Source organism: Polypterus senegalus, chromosome 7 (assembly GCF_016835505.1).
Source record: "Polypterus senegalus isolate Bchr_013 chromosome 7, ASM1683550v1, whole genome shotgun sequence".
NCBI lineage: Eukaryota > Metazoa > Chordata > Cladistia > Polypteriformes > Polypteridae > Polypterus > Polypterus senegalus.
In genome coordinates this window covers 5,473,119-5,485,808 of record NC_053160.1, presented here as the reverse complement: position 1 = coordinate 5,485,808, position 12,690 = coordinate 5,473,119, and the positions used below count along the sequence as shown (strand labels likewise).

The 12,690-nt window shown below is 42.6% G+C and overlaps 1 protein-coding gene across 1 annotated transcript; it reads right to left on the bottom strand.

Moving 5' to 3' along the window:
- Positions 1-3,201: 3,201 nt before the first annotated feature.
- Positions 3,202-12,101, bottom strand: LOC120532293. The gene is made up of 2 exons (XM_039758175.1): positions 9,071-12,101; positions 3,202-8,521 (listed from the first exon to the last, which is right to left on the bottom strand). The coding sequence occupies exons 1-2, from the start codon at positions 11,910-11,912 to the stop codon at positions 7,902-7,904; spliced, it is 3,462 nt and encodes a 1,153-aa protein (XP_039614109.1). The 5' UTR covers positions 11,913-12,101; the 3' UTR covers positions 3,202-7,901.
- Between the last annotated feature and the right edge of the window lie 589 nt (positions 12,102-12,690).

Sequence of the window (12,690 nt, the reverse complement as noted above, 5' to 3'; positions counted from 1 at the left end):
GGTTATTCATCTTAACCTGACTAGTGTGTGTGCAGGTAAATGCAATGAAGGACACGCTGGTCTGAACTCATAACAGAGGAACTGCAGAAGAAAAACCAGAGCAGACTCTTTGCTCTTAGGAGATGGTGTTCCTTTTATGCGGCTAGAGACCGCTTCACATGATCTACAACTCTGTTATAGCCAGTGCCATATTTTTTACACCATTAGAACATTAGAACACTCTAGACGAGAAAAGGCCATTCAGCCCAACAAAGCTCGCCAGTACTATCCACTTATTTCCTCCAAGAAAACAAGTCGAGTTTTGAAAGTCCCTAATGTCTTACTGTCTACCACTCTACTTGGTCGCTTATTCCAAGTGTCTATCGTTCTTTGTGTAAAGAAAAACTTCCTAATGTTTGTGCAAAATTTACCCTTAACAAGTCTCCAGCTGTGTCCCCGTGTTCTTGATGAGCTCATTTTAAAGTCACCGTCTCGATCCACTGTACAAATTCCCTTCATCATTTTAAACACTTCAATCATGTCACCTCTTAATCTTCTTTTGCTTAAACTGTAAAGGCTCAGCTTTTGTAGCCCTGGAATCAGCCTAGTCGCTCTTCTCTGGACCTTTTCTAGCGCTGCTATGTCCTTTTTGTAGCCTGGAGACCAAAGTACACCATAGTGTACTTCAAGAGTGGACCTCTGAATCAACAAGCTGATTAGAAAGTCAGGCTCAGTTATGGGACGCCGCCTGGACCTGCTGGAGGTTGTAGTGAATGAAGTCATGAGCCACCTGTAGGAAGACCTGTTAGTAGTTTAGGACCATCTGGGTGTTGAAAGAGAGGCAACGAGGAGGCTGATGTTGGGAAAAAAAGGTAGATTTTTATTCCACAAAAGTAGTTCTTGGTTGCAGAAATATTTATAGTAAAAGTTACAGTTCAAATAAAAATGCATGTTTTAAAAACAAAACAATCCTTTGGTGCATCCAGAAAAAAAACATCAACTCAAGGTCTTAAGAAAAGGCTCTTACCCATATTCACTCCATCTGCTGGGTTACTCGCAGCCTTTAAAAACACAAAAATAATCACACAAAAAAAAAAATGGGCTCACTCAAAAAATACAACTCTTCCAAAATTAAATTCAAAAGCTTATACTGGCTAAAGAGAGCCTCAGTACTCTCCATATCAACCGTGCGCCACCAAGCTCTCCCTCTCTCGAAGACTTGTGTGCCATGCCCACTCTCACTCTGCTCAGATCAATCAAGCGACGCCCTGCTGTGGCCAACGCCATCCCTATAAAGAGGGTTCATTCCCTCATCCTGCCAGCATTCGCTTAGGGAGGTACCATTCCCTCGATGCAGGGGAAATGGGAGACTCTGAACAAAGCAAACATGCAAACTTAACCAAAATTAGACAGGTGAACGTCAATGAACGTATTTCTGGGGTCATTAAAGAAAAGTAAAACATTAACATAAAATTTCTTCCACAAATCAAATGCAATCTAAACACCCTCCCCGTTTGCTGATTTTTTTTAGAACAGTAGAACAATCTGGACAAGAACTGGCCATTCAGCCTAACAGAGCTCGCCAACTCCTCTCCACTTACTTCTTCTCAAAAAAACATCAAGTTGAGTTTTGAAAGTCCCTAAAGTCCTGCTGTCCACCAAACTGCTTGGTCGCTTATTCCAAATGTCTGTGGTTCTCTGTGTAAAGGAAAACATCCCAATACCGTAATTCCCCGAAAGTAAGACCTACCGCTAATCCGCCATTTTTGCTTCTGTCCTGAGAGCTGCCGTATTTAGCCTAAAAGCTGGCCTGGTTACACTTGACATTGCAATAAACAAGCCATTCAAAGACTATTTGCAAATAGAAGTCAATGATTACACTGAAAACAGAATGGATAGAAATCAGCGGGGGAACTTTGTGAAGCCTAAACTGCAAGAGGTGGTGACTTGGGTGAAGAATTCATGGGATAAAATCACTAAAAGCTGTGCTGCCAATGCACTACGAGCAGGTTACCTGGACAAGAAGTGTTCATTTAAGGAGAGCAGTACTGCTGCACATGAGAGATTGGGGCCATTAATTCTAAAGGAATTAGTGTCAAAAGAAATCCAGGAAGGAATTGCAGGTTCAGATATGGAGAGTTACAGTATGATGATATTTTAGAAGATGATGACATGACTGTATTTGAATAAATGTAGAAGCAGTTAACATACAGTAGTTTGTATAACATGAATACATGTTGATTGTTAAACCACAGTTAACATAGGAAGGGGTGCCCAAGGGAGTGCGCGATACTGGTAGCGCTACGCTGGCCGGGGCTTTTGGGGTGCACGTTTTTCCTGCTGCGGTGGGTGAGTCTGGAACAGTTTTCAACCTCGCTCTTTGCTTCTTCTCGTTCTTTGTGGTCGGCGTGTGGCTGTGGGCTTTTGTTTCCTGCTGGGGAGGGGTGCTGCATTTCACCTTTTTTTAGGCGAGAAAAATCTTTTCTCGTTTGGGAAGGGGTGATGTGCGGCGTGGGGTTCACGGCCGCACGCTGGCCGCAGGGATTGAGACTGGCAGGAGACGCGGTTGAAACTTGGGGCACTACCTCGGCGGGGGTGGTGTGTGCTCCGGGGGCTCCGTCAAGCGCAGCGCTATTGCGGATTCTTTTGGGTACCCCCTCGTACAGTACTTTGTAGAACATTGAATACCGTACATGTTGATTTGATTGTTGAACAGGCGTTAACGTACCAGTAGTTTGTACCGTAGAATTGTTGAGCAGGAATAAATGTACTTTACTGTTTTAAACTTGAATAAAAATAAGACCCACCCGAAAATAAACCCTAGTGCATTTTTGGACCTAAAATTAATATAAGACACTCTTATTTTCGGGGAAACCTGGTGTTGGTACGAAATTTACCCTTAACAGGTTTCTAACTGTGTCGCCGTGTTCTTGTTGAACTCATTTTAAAATCACCATTTTGATCCACTGTATTAATTCCCTTCTTCATTTTAAACACTTCAATCAGGTCACCTCTTAAATCTTCTTTTGTTTAAACTTTAAAGGCTCAGCTCTTTGAATCTTTCCTTATAACTCATCCCCCGTTGCCCTGAATCAGCCGAGTCGCTCTTCTCCGGACTTTCTCTAGTGCTGTTATGTCTTTATGGAGACCCAAACTGCACTCAGGACTCCAGATGAGTTCTCACCAGTGTGTTATAAAGCTTGAGCAGAACCTCCTGTGACTCGTACTCCACACATCAGGGTGCTATATAACCTGACATTCTGTAAGCTTCTGAACACTGTCAGTTGATAGTGTCAAGACCACTATGACTCCTATGTTCTTCTCATAGGGCGACCTTTCGATTTTCAGACCTCCCACTGTGTATTCACACCTAAACTTAATGCAAGTGATGGGCTCAGCTCTATTAGCCTTCCATCATTCATCATCCCCTGTAACCCTGGAATCAGCCTAGTTGTTCTTCTCTGGACTTTCTCTTGTGCTGTTATGTCCTTTTTGTAGCCTGCAGACCAAAACTGCACCCAGGACTCCAGATGAGGCCTCACCAGTGTGTTATAAAGCTTGAGCAGAATTTCCTGTGACTCGTACTCCACAGATCTAGGCGCTATATAACCTTACATTCTGTTAGCCTTCTTAATGGTTCTGTCTGGTAGTTGATAGCGACGAGTCCTCTACAACTCCTAAATCCTTCTCATAAGGTGGACTTTCAAAGTTCAGACCTCCTGTTTTGTATTCAGGCCATATTGTATTTTTACTTCTTATAATACTTTACATTTACTGACATTAAATTTCATCATAAATCTGCCCAAGTCTGCATGCTTTATGAATCCATCTTTGATGATTCAACAGATTCTAGATGATCTACCATCCCACCAAGCTTGGTATTGTCTGCAAAGTTAACCAGTTTGTTACTTTATATTGCTATCCAAATCATTTATAAATGGTTAAAAATAGCAGTAGCCTCAGCACTGCTTGAAGCAATGAAACACACCTGAGTGGTCAGCAACACCTGTGATGCCAGTCGTCCCAACAATTAAAGGGCCCTGAAGTTAGGTGATCATGTTGAAGGAGTGTTGTCATTTCTACATGGTGTGACGGAAATGTATGCAAATCCCCTCAAATGACAAGTCTACATTGTATGCTTTAATGAAAGCTGAATTGTCTGATTTGTAATTTTAAACTGTGGAGCAGAGAGAGAAATCAGGGAAAAATTTGTCTTTGTCCCAAATATTACAGAGGGCACCATAAGTGAAGAGGAGATGGAACTGTTGTGTTTGTCTGCTCCTAGTTACCACTATCACAGGGTAAGTGGCCTTTACTTTATAGTAGTTTTCAATGCGTAAATAGTTATGAAGAGGTACTTACCTTTAGGCAGAACAGGAAGAGGAAAGAGCTCCAGTGAGCCAGTGATTGCACAGCACACCCAAGACATAAGGGGGTTGTGAGGCGCTACATGGTGTGGCAGATGGCCAGGACACCCAAAGTGTGGAAGGACCAGGGGAAAAAGGATTGTCGGGACAGTTTCTTCCCTGGGCCGATAGAGGGCAGCTCCCTTGGTTTCCAGTGGGGCCACGGGTTATGAGCATGGTGGCTCAACCCAGCCAGGGGGCGCATGGACCTTTTCAGGGCCTTATGTGGTCACGCTTCACGCCACAGCCGGAAGAAGCTCGTTGGGCACCTGGAGTGCATTTAGGTGCCCTATAAAAAGGAGCGGTGGTCACAGTCGGGAGGAGAGGACAAAACCTGAAGAGGAGTGGAGGGAGAAGGACTGGCGGCAAGAAGGGACTGAACGGTGTTGGTGTGTTGCGTTGTTTACTGGCATTGTGGGCTGGTAAAACTGTAAATAAACGTGTGACAAAACCTGTCTCCTGCCTGTCTGTGTCTGGGTTATGGTGGCAGTACGCCCCCTAGTGGCTCACAATGGCTAATTCTCGACTCAGGACAGTAGTGGGTAGTGGCCCTTACCCAGACTCCACCTCTCACTTCCGGGCCGAACACACACACACGTTTATATATATATATATATGATCATTTTGATTTGGAAGTTTTGTTTTGATTACATGTTGTTTTGCTAAATTCAACACTGTAAATAAGCAATGCTTTGACAGTTTTCTATTTTGGGGTCTATATCTCATTTTTTTGAGACAAATGACTGGTCCTCTTACTAGCCTAGATCTATAGGGATTAAAGAGCAGCAAGTAGGAAGAAAGATCCACAGGGTAAAGGAACAACAAATATACTTGTAATTGTGATCCACTTTCCAAGTCTAGATCTATATCGTTTGAGGAAGAACAAGTAGTTAGAAATATCCAGAGTCAAGTAAAGGCAAATATACTACACATGGTGGACTTTTGGATCTATAGAGCTTAGTAAATGTGAACATTCCCTAATTTATAGAGCTTCAACAGTTGGCGCACTCTGGCAGGATCCCCAACAACTGACTCGATGGATCCCAACTTTCTGTCAGTGGACAGAGGCTGGCCAATGTGAAACGAGGTAAGAGAGCCTCTTTGAAATATTTTCCCTGCTAATCTCCTTTCAGAGTGATGTAAAGTGGTCCTATGGGTATGTTGTGACAGGATTGGAAGAGACAGACCCAGAATTCATAGGGTCAGAAATAACCAAATATATCAACAGATGGGTCTTTGTACTTGCCTAAATCGACAGGGTTTGAGAAATAGCAAGTAGGTAGAAAGATCCATAGGTTCAGGGAACAGAAAATATACTTGTGACGGTGGTCCTTTTGCTAGTCTAGATTTATAGGTTTTAAATAATCTGAAAAATCCTTAATTTATAGGCATTCAACAGCTGGCAGAGATGGGCAGGATTCTGAATAGCTGAACTGTAGGACTCTAATACTCTGTCAACGGACAGTAGCTGGCCTATGTAAAATGAGGTGAATGAGCCTCCTTTAAATATTTCTCTGCTATCCTCCTCTCAGAGTGTTGTAAAGTGGTCAAATGGGTTACTAATGGAAGGTCTGGAAGAGCGGGATCCAACAATATCATTTTGTTATATGAAATTAAAATATTACCGTCTAGCCAGGCAGAAATGAAAACTTTGCAATTGAACTGTTCATCCTACCTGAGATGGCAGTAGTGGGATGTAAACTCGGGCTGATGGGTTATAGAACAGCCTTTGTTTCTGCTGTACCAGGGGAAATCCTTCAGTGCCAATTGGAGGCTGCAGGTTCACTGCCACTGGGAAGAGAGGGTGGCACTGAGCAATATGATACCCTCCCAGCTGCAGTAGAAGACAAAGGCCCATTTACTCTCAACTTTAACGCAACTCGGTAAGCTACTGGTTAGTGACTTGGAGACCTCAGGTTCTCAGCCAGCTTATGTAAGAACATGAAACCGAGAGTGGTCACCAGTAACTAAATGTAATGGAAAAAATGGGCCTTTGATATTTTCAATTAACCTAAAAGGAAGAATTATTTAAATTTCTAATTACTTACCAGGACTACGCTCATTCAGTATTACCAAAGTCACTCTTGTATGTTGTTGACCTTGTAATTGTATCATAGTCATGATGTCTCAAACCATTGCCCTTTATTAAATCTACTGAGATAAGTTTAAAGGTTAACACAGAACCATGCAATAAGAAGAATAGAAATCATCACACCTTATTTCGGTTAGAGACTCGATGCTGACTCTCATTTCCTAAAACGTATGCCCTACAAAATAATTTGGGAGGTTCGGGTTAGGGTTAGAATTCCCAAATTAAGGTCTTTTTTCTTTTTCTAAAAGTGAGGTTTTATGACTCTTGTGTTTTCCATTAATGAATATTGTAAGACATTCTTACATGTATTTTCTTTTCCCCCATACAGCCCATTGTTTCCTTTTGCGTATCTTTGCAACAGGCACAGAGTATCATCCAGGGAATTGATCCCCCTTGTTGCATTGCCATTAATCATCATCTGTTGGGCTTCCTGTTTGGGTTGGTGGGAGTGGGGGGGGGGTGAGGGGTGGAATTCCTGCTCTTCCTCAGATTCTATTACTATATGTTTGGCTCATTTTGCAGGACCTTTAGATGGAAATCCTATGGGCATCTCATATCTGTTATTTTCACGGTCTTCCTCAGATCCTGTTACTACAGTTTTGGCTTGTTTTGCAGTACCTTTAGATGGAATACCTACAGGCCACTCAGATGTATTATATTCCTTTATTTCCTCAGATTCTACTACTATATGTTTGGCTTGCTTTGCAGGACCTTTAGATGGAACTCCTACTACCATCTCAAAATCTTCCTGCTCCTCCCCCGATTCTACTACTGTATGTTTAGCTTGCTTTCTGGGACCTTTAGAATAAAATTCCACAGGTACCGGAGTAGTATTCTTTAATAATTCTTCCTCAGGTTCTAATACTACACTTTTGGATCGCTTTGCAGGAGCTTTAGATGGAAATCCCACAGGCACCTCAAATCTCTCATCTTACTGCTCTTTCTCAGATTTTATTACTACACTTTAGGATCGTTTTGCATGGGGGGTGGAATGTTTTCCACTTGCAAAGCTTTCCACAAATCCATTCACACCCCTTTCTCATTTAGTACTATTGTAATGTGCCTCCCAAAATCGACCATCATGCGACTTGGGTTGCAAACCATAGTTTAAGAAACACTGTTATAAAATAATATTATTAGTTCTCTCAATCTAATCATTAAACAGAACCACATACAGTAGCTTGATATTTGACTACATTTTTGGAATTTTGGTAGCCTCTCATAAATAGATGTATTTAATTAGTCAAATAACTTGGGGGAAAAAGTGTAAGACTGAATGAGCAGCCTTCTTTTGAAGTCTCTTTTGTTTGTTTTTTTTATCTGTTTCCACTGGTAGTCCTGATTGCACCTCAGACATTTCTGTCATCTCTTCTTTATTTGCACAACCCTAGTCTGCTTTTCTGTGTCTTCCTCTTATTTGAGTACTACACTTTGGACTCATTTTGCTGAACCTCTGCCTCTGATCCAAACAGCACACGCTGAGCCCACTTTGCAACATTTTTGGGAAAAGCTTCGGTAGATATCTCAGAAGTAATCTCTTCCTTCGATTCTGTTACTACTGGTTTGACTCGTTTTGCTGGACCTTTAGAAGAAAAGCCTACTGGCCACTCAGATGTATCATCTTCAAGATCTTCCTCAGGTTCGGCTAATATCCGTTTGGCTCGTTTTGCTGGACCTTTAGATGGAACACCTATGGGCATCTCATATCTGTTATTTTCACGGTCTTCCTCAGATTCTATTACTACACCTTTGGCTCGTTTTGCTGGACCTTTAGATGGAACACCTATGGGCATCTCATATCTGTTATTTTCACGGTCTTCCTCAGATTCTATTACTACACTTTTGGCTTGCTTTGCAGGACCTTTAGATGGAACTCCTACTACCATCTCAAAATTTTCCTGCTCATCCCCTGATTCTACTACTACTACATGTTTAGCTTGCTTTCTGGGACCTTTGGAATGAACTTCCACAGGTACCCGAGTAGTATTCTTTAATAATTCTTCCTCAGATTCTATTATTACACTTTTGGATCGCTTTGCAGGACCTTTAGATGGAAATCCCACAGGCACCTCAAATCTCTCATCTTCCTGCTCTTTCTCAGATTTTATTACCACACTTTTGGATCGTTTTGCAAGGCCTTTACATGGAAACTCTATGGGCATCTCAGATCTGTTATGTTTCTGCCCTTCCTCAGATTCTATTACTACACTTTTGGCTTGTTTTGCAGGACCTTTAGAGGAAGCACCTGCAGGCCACTCAGATGTATCATATTCCTTTTTTTCCTCAGATTCTACTACTATACGTTTGGCTTGCTTTGCAGGACCTTTAGATGGAACTCCTACTACCATCTCACAATCTTCCTGCTCATCCCCTGATTCTACTACTACATGTTTAGCTTGCTTTCTGGGACCTTTGGAATGAACTTCCACAGGTACCCGAGTAGTATTTTTTAATAATTCTTCCTCAGGTTCTATTAGTACACTTTTGGCTCGTTTTGCAAGACCTTTAGATGGAAACCCTACAGGCATCTCAAATTCGTTATGTTTCGGCTCTTTCTCAGATTCTATTACACTTTTGGCTCGTTTGGTCAGACCTTTAGATGGAAATCCCACAGGCACCTCAAATCTCTCATCTTCCTGCTCTTTCTCAGATTCTATTACTACACTTTTGGCTCGCTTTGCCAGCCCTTTAGATGGAACTCCTACTACCTTCTTAAAATCTTCCTGCTCCTCCCCTGATTCCACTACTACATGTTTAGCTTGCTTTCTGGGACCTTTGGAATGAACTTCCACAGGTACCTGAGTAGTATTCTTTAATAATTCTTCCTCAGGTTCTATTACTACACTTTTGGATCGTTTTGCAGGGCCTTTAGATGGAACAACTATGGGCATCTCAGATCTGTTATGTTTCTGCTCTTCCTCAGATTCTATCACTACACTTTTGGATCGTTTTGCAGGGCCTTTAGATGGAACTCCTTCTACCTTCTCAAAATCTTCCTGCTCATCCCCTGATTCTACTACTACATGTTTAGCTTGCTTTCTGTAACCTTTCGAAAGAACTCCTACAGGCATCTTGTTTATATTTTGTAGTAATTCTTCCTTTGGTTTCATTGCTACAGGACCTCTATTTGGAACACCGGTGAACATTTCAGATGTGTCATCATTCTGCTCATCCTTGGTTTCTGTTATTACACATTTGGCTTGCTTTGCTGAACCTTGGGCTGGAATAACTTCTGACACATTGGAAGTACTTTCCTCTGACTCTGCCACCGATCCAAAGAAACGCTGAGCCCACTTTGCGATACCTTTGGGGAGAACTGATATCAGTGTCTCAGACTTACTGTCTTCCTCTGCTACTTCATTCTGTGCACGTTTTGCAGAACGATTATATGGAACTCCTTCAGCTGTCTCGGTTGTATCTTTTTCATTGTCTACTTCGGAGTGTATTAATACATGTTGAGCCCTCTTTGCGGGACCGTCAGTAGGCAACCCTAAATGAATATCATATGTACTATCATCATGGAATTCTATGGATTCTGTTAGAACTTCTTCAGCTTCCTTCGAAAGAGCTTTGGTTGGAATGGCTACTGGAATCTCAGATGTATCCTTTTCAGACTCTGATCTAAACAAACGTTGAGCCAACATTGTGAATCCTTTGGTGAAAACTCCTGTGGACATCTCTGGCTTACTCTCTTCATCTGATTCCATAACTATGGGTTGGCCAGGCTTTGCCAAATCAGTTGATGAAACTTCCACAGGCATCTTCGATTTTTCCATCTTTTCCTCTGACTTTATAGTTACATGTTGGGCCAGTTCTGTAGGGTCTTTGGTTGGAGCTTTAACGTCCATTTCTGACATCTTACTTTTGGACTCCTCTTTTGGTGTTCTTGCATGCAGGTCAATTTTTGTTGGACCCTTGGGAGACATTAGATACTGGTCAGACCTTACATTTTCTGCTTGCTCTACTGATGTTAATATCATATGTTGAGCACTTTTTACCAAACCTATGGAAGGACTGCGCTCCATCTGCTTTTCGGACTTTATTGTTATCTGCTCAGAAGGGGCTTCACTTGGGGCTTCACTTGGCATCCCATAATGATCAGGTCTCAATTTTTTCTTTAGTGATGATGGGCGGTGTTGTACCCATTCCAAGGGGCCTGTAGAGGGAAGTTCATCTTGCTTCTCTGCTTCTTCATCTGATTTTGGTACAACACTTTGAGATGGCGGAAATGCAGCCACTTCGGTCTCGGGCTCTGATTTTATGGTTAAATGTGGGGGCTCCTTCATAACACCTGTGGCAGGAGTTCCGTCTGGTGTTTTGGAATAATGGAGAATCGATGTTTTTGCTTCCTCTGATTTTAACACTACACTATGGGCACGCTGTAAAGGTGTGCCAGGGGATGATGTTCGAGATATTCCCAAAAATTTCTCGTCCTCTGATTTAAATTTTACAAGCTGGGCCCTCTTTGCGGAATCTCTGGTATCAAATGTAGCGGTCAGATCCAAATCTGAAGGTAGAATTTCAGACTCTTTCTCAGATTTTACTTTGACATATTGGGCCCGCATTGTAGGATCTTTGGATGGAATTTCAGTAGGCACTGGCACAAGCTTTTCTACATCTTTCTTGACTTTCACTAAAAACTGCCTGGACTGATCAGTTGGCATCTCACCATGGACAGCTGGAGCTGCTCCTTGGTCTTTCTCTCGTTTTAACGTTATGTGTGTCCCATCAAGTAGGAGCTGAGTGGCATCTGGAATTTCGAACGCTTCCGCCTCAGTTATCCCGGTGTCTTTTTCTTTCTTTACTTTTATCTTTAATATCTGCTTGGCTCCATTGGGAATCATATATGATGAAGGCATGGACGTTTCCGGACCCATCTCCGTTTCCCCTGCAATGGACACAGCCCTTCTTGGAGGGCTAGCTTGGCCTGCCATGATTGGTAGCTCAGAGGTATCAGTCTTGCTCATCTGTGGCTTTTGATCTTCCTTTATGTCTATGTGAGTGGCCTGATTTGCAAGAACTGGGGAACTGGCTTCAGAGGAACTGGCTTCACTGGGCTTTGAGCTAACCATCGGCATCTTGTCATCTTTATATATTTCAACACTTTTGGTCAGCAGGTCGGGGTCTGTAAACGACGATGCCCCGGCTGGCATATCATAGAATTCAGGAATGGCCTCTTCCCTTGATTTAGTTTCCATACGCGTCAGCTTTTTGGGAACTGTGGGTGATTCATGGGGGATCTCATAATAGAAAGACCCGGATCCTGAAGTTCCAAGATCTGATTCTACCTCTTCAAAGTCAGTGGAAACACCACAAGGAACTCCAGTGGGCCCTTCAGTGTTTGTGGACTTGGACTTCCTTTTTCTTTTCTTTACTTTAATGATGATATGCTTGACTGGCTTTACCCGTTTTTTAGAGCGGACTATAACAAACATGGTCAACTATAGCAGTTCAGTTTCTGCAGTTGTTTGCTTACTTTTCTGAGTAGACCACACCATCTGCCAAATACTTCACTGATATGAAACTTTTATGACTCTTCCTTTCTTTTCACATCAACGCTGAGGGCCCTGCTATAAAGATCCTTCAGAAATAAAAAGAGAAAAAAAGATTGAGACGTGGAAATATTAAACTTGTCAACATTTAAATATGGACACATCTCCATCCATCCATCTATCCATTATCCAACCCGCTATATCTCAACTACAGGGCCACGGGGGTCTGCTAGAGCCAATCCCAGCCAACACAGGGCGCAAAGCAGGAAACAAACCCTAGGCAGGGCGCCAGCCCACCGCAGGGCACACACACACACCCCACCCACACTAGGGACTTTATTAGAAATTTAGAATTAGGAATTTAGAATCGCCAATACACCTGACCTGCATGTCTTTGGACTGTGTGAGGAAACCCACGCAGACACGGGGAGAACATGCAAACTCCACACAGGGAGGACCCGGGAAGAGAACCCAGGTCCCCCTACTGCGAGGCAGCAGCTCTACCTACTGTACCACCGTGCCGCCGGACACACCTATTATAAAAAAAAATCCTGGAAAGGAAAAGCAGGGCGACGATACGTGATCTTCTCGGAAGTTCTCGGAAGACACTTAAAAGACCTGCGAGACGCAAACAATATCAATTAACACTCAGTTGTGTAAAGGCACATAGCACACACAGATCCTGTGCTCTCAGCACATATAAAGCATATAAGGACAATAC

Excerpts from the sequence above, each read along its gene's own strand:
- LOC120532293 (XM_039758175.1), bottom strand. The coding sequence starts at position 11,912 with ATGTTTGTTATAGTCCGCTCTAAAAAACGGGTAAAGCCAGTCAAGCAT. Across the intron at positions 8,522-9,070 it reads TGTGGGATTTCCATCTAAAG|GTCCTGCAAAGCGATCCAAA; the intron begins GTCTGACCAAAC and ends TTCCATCTAAAG.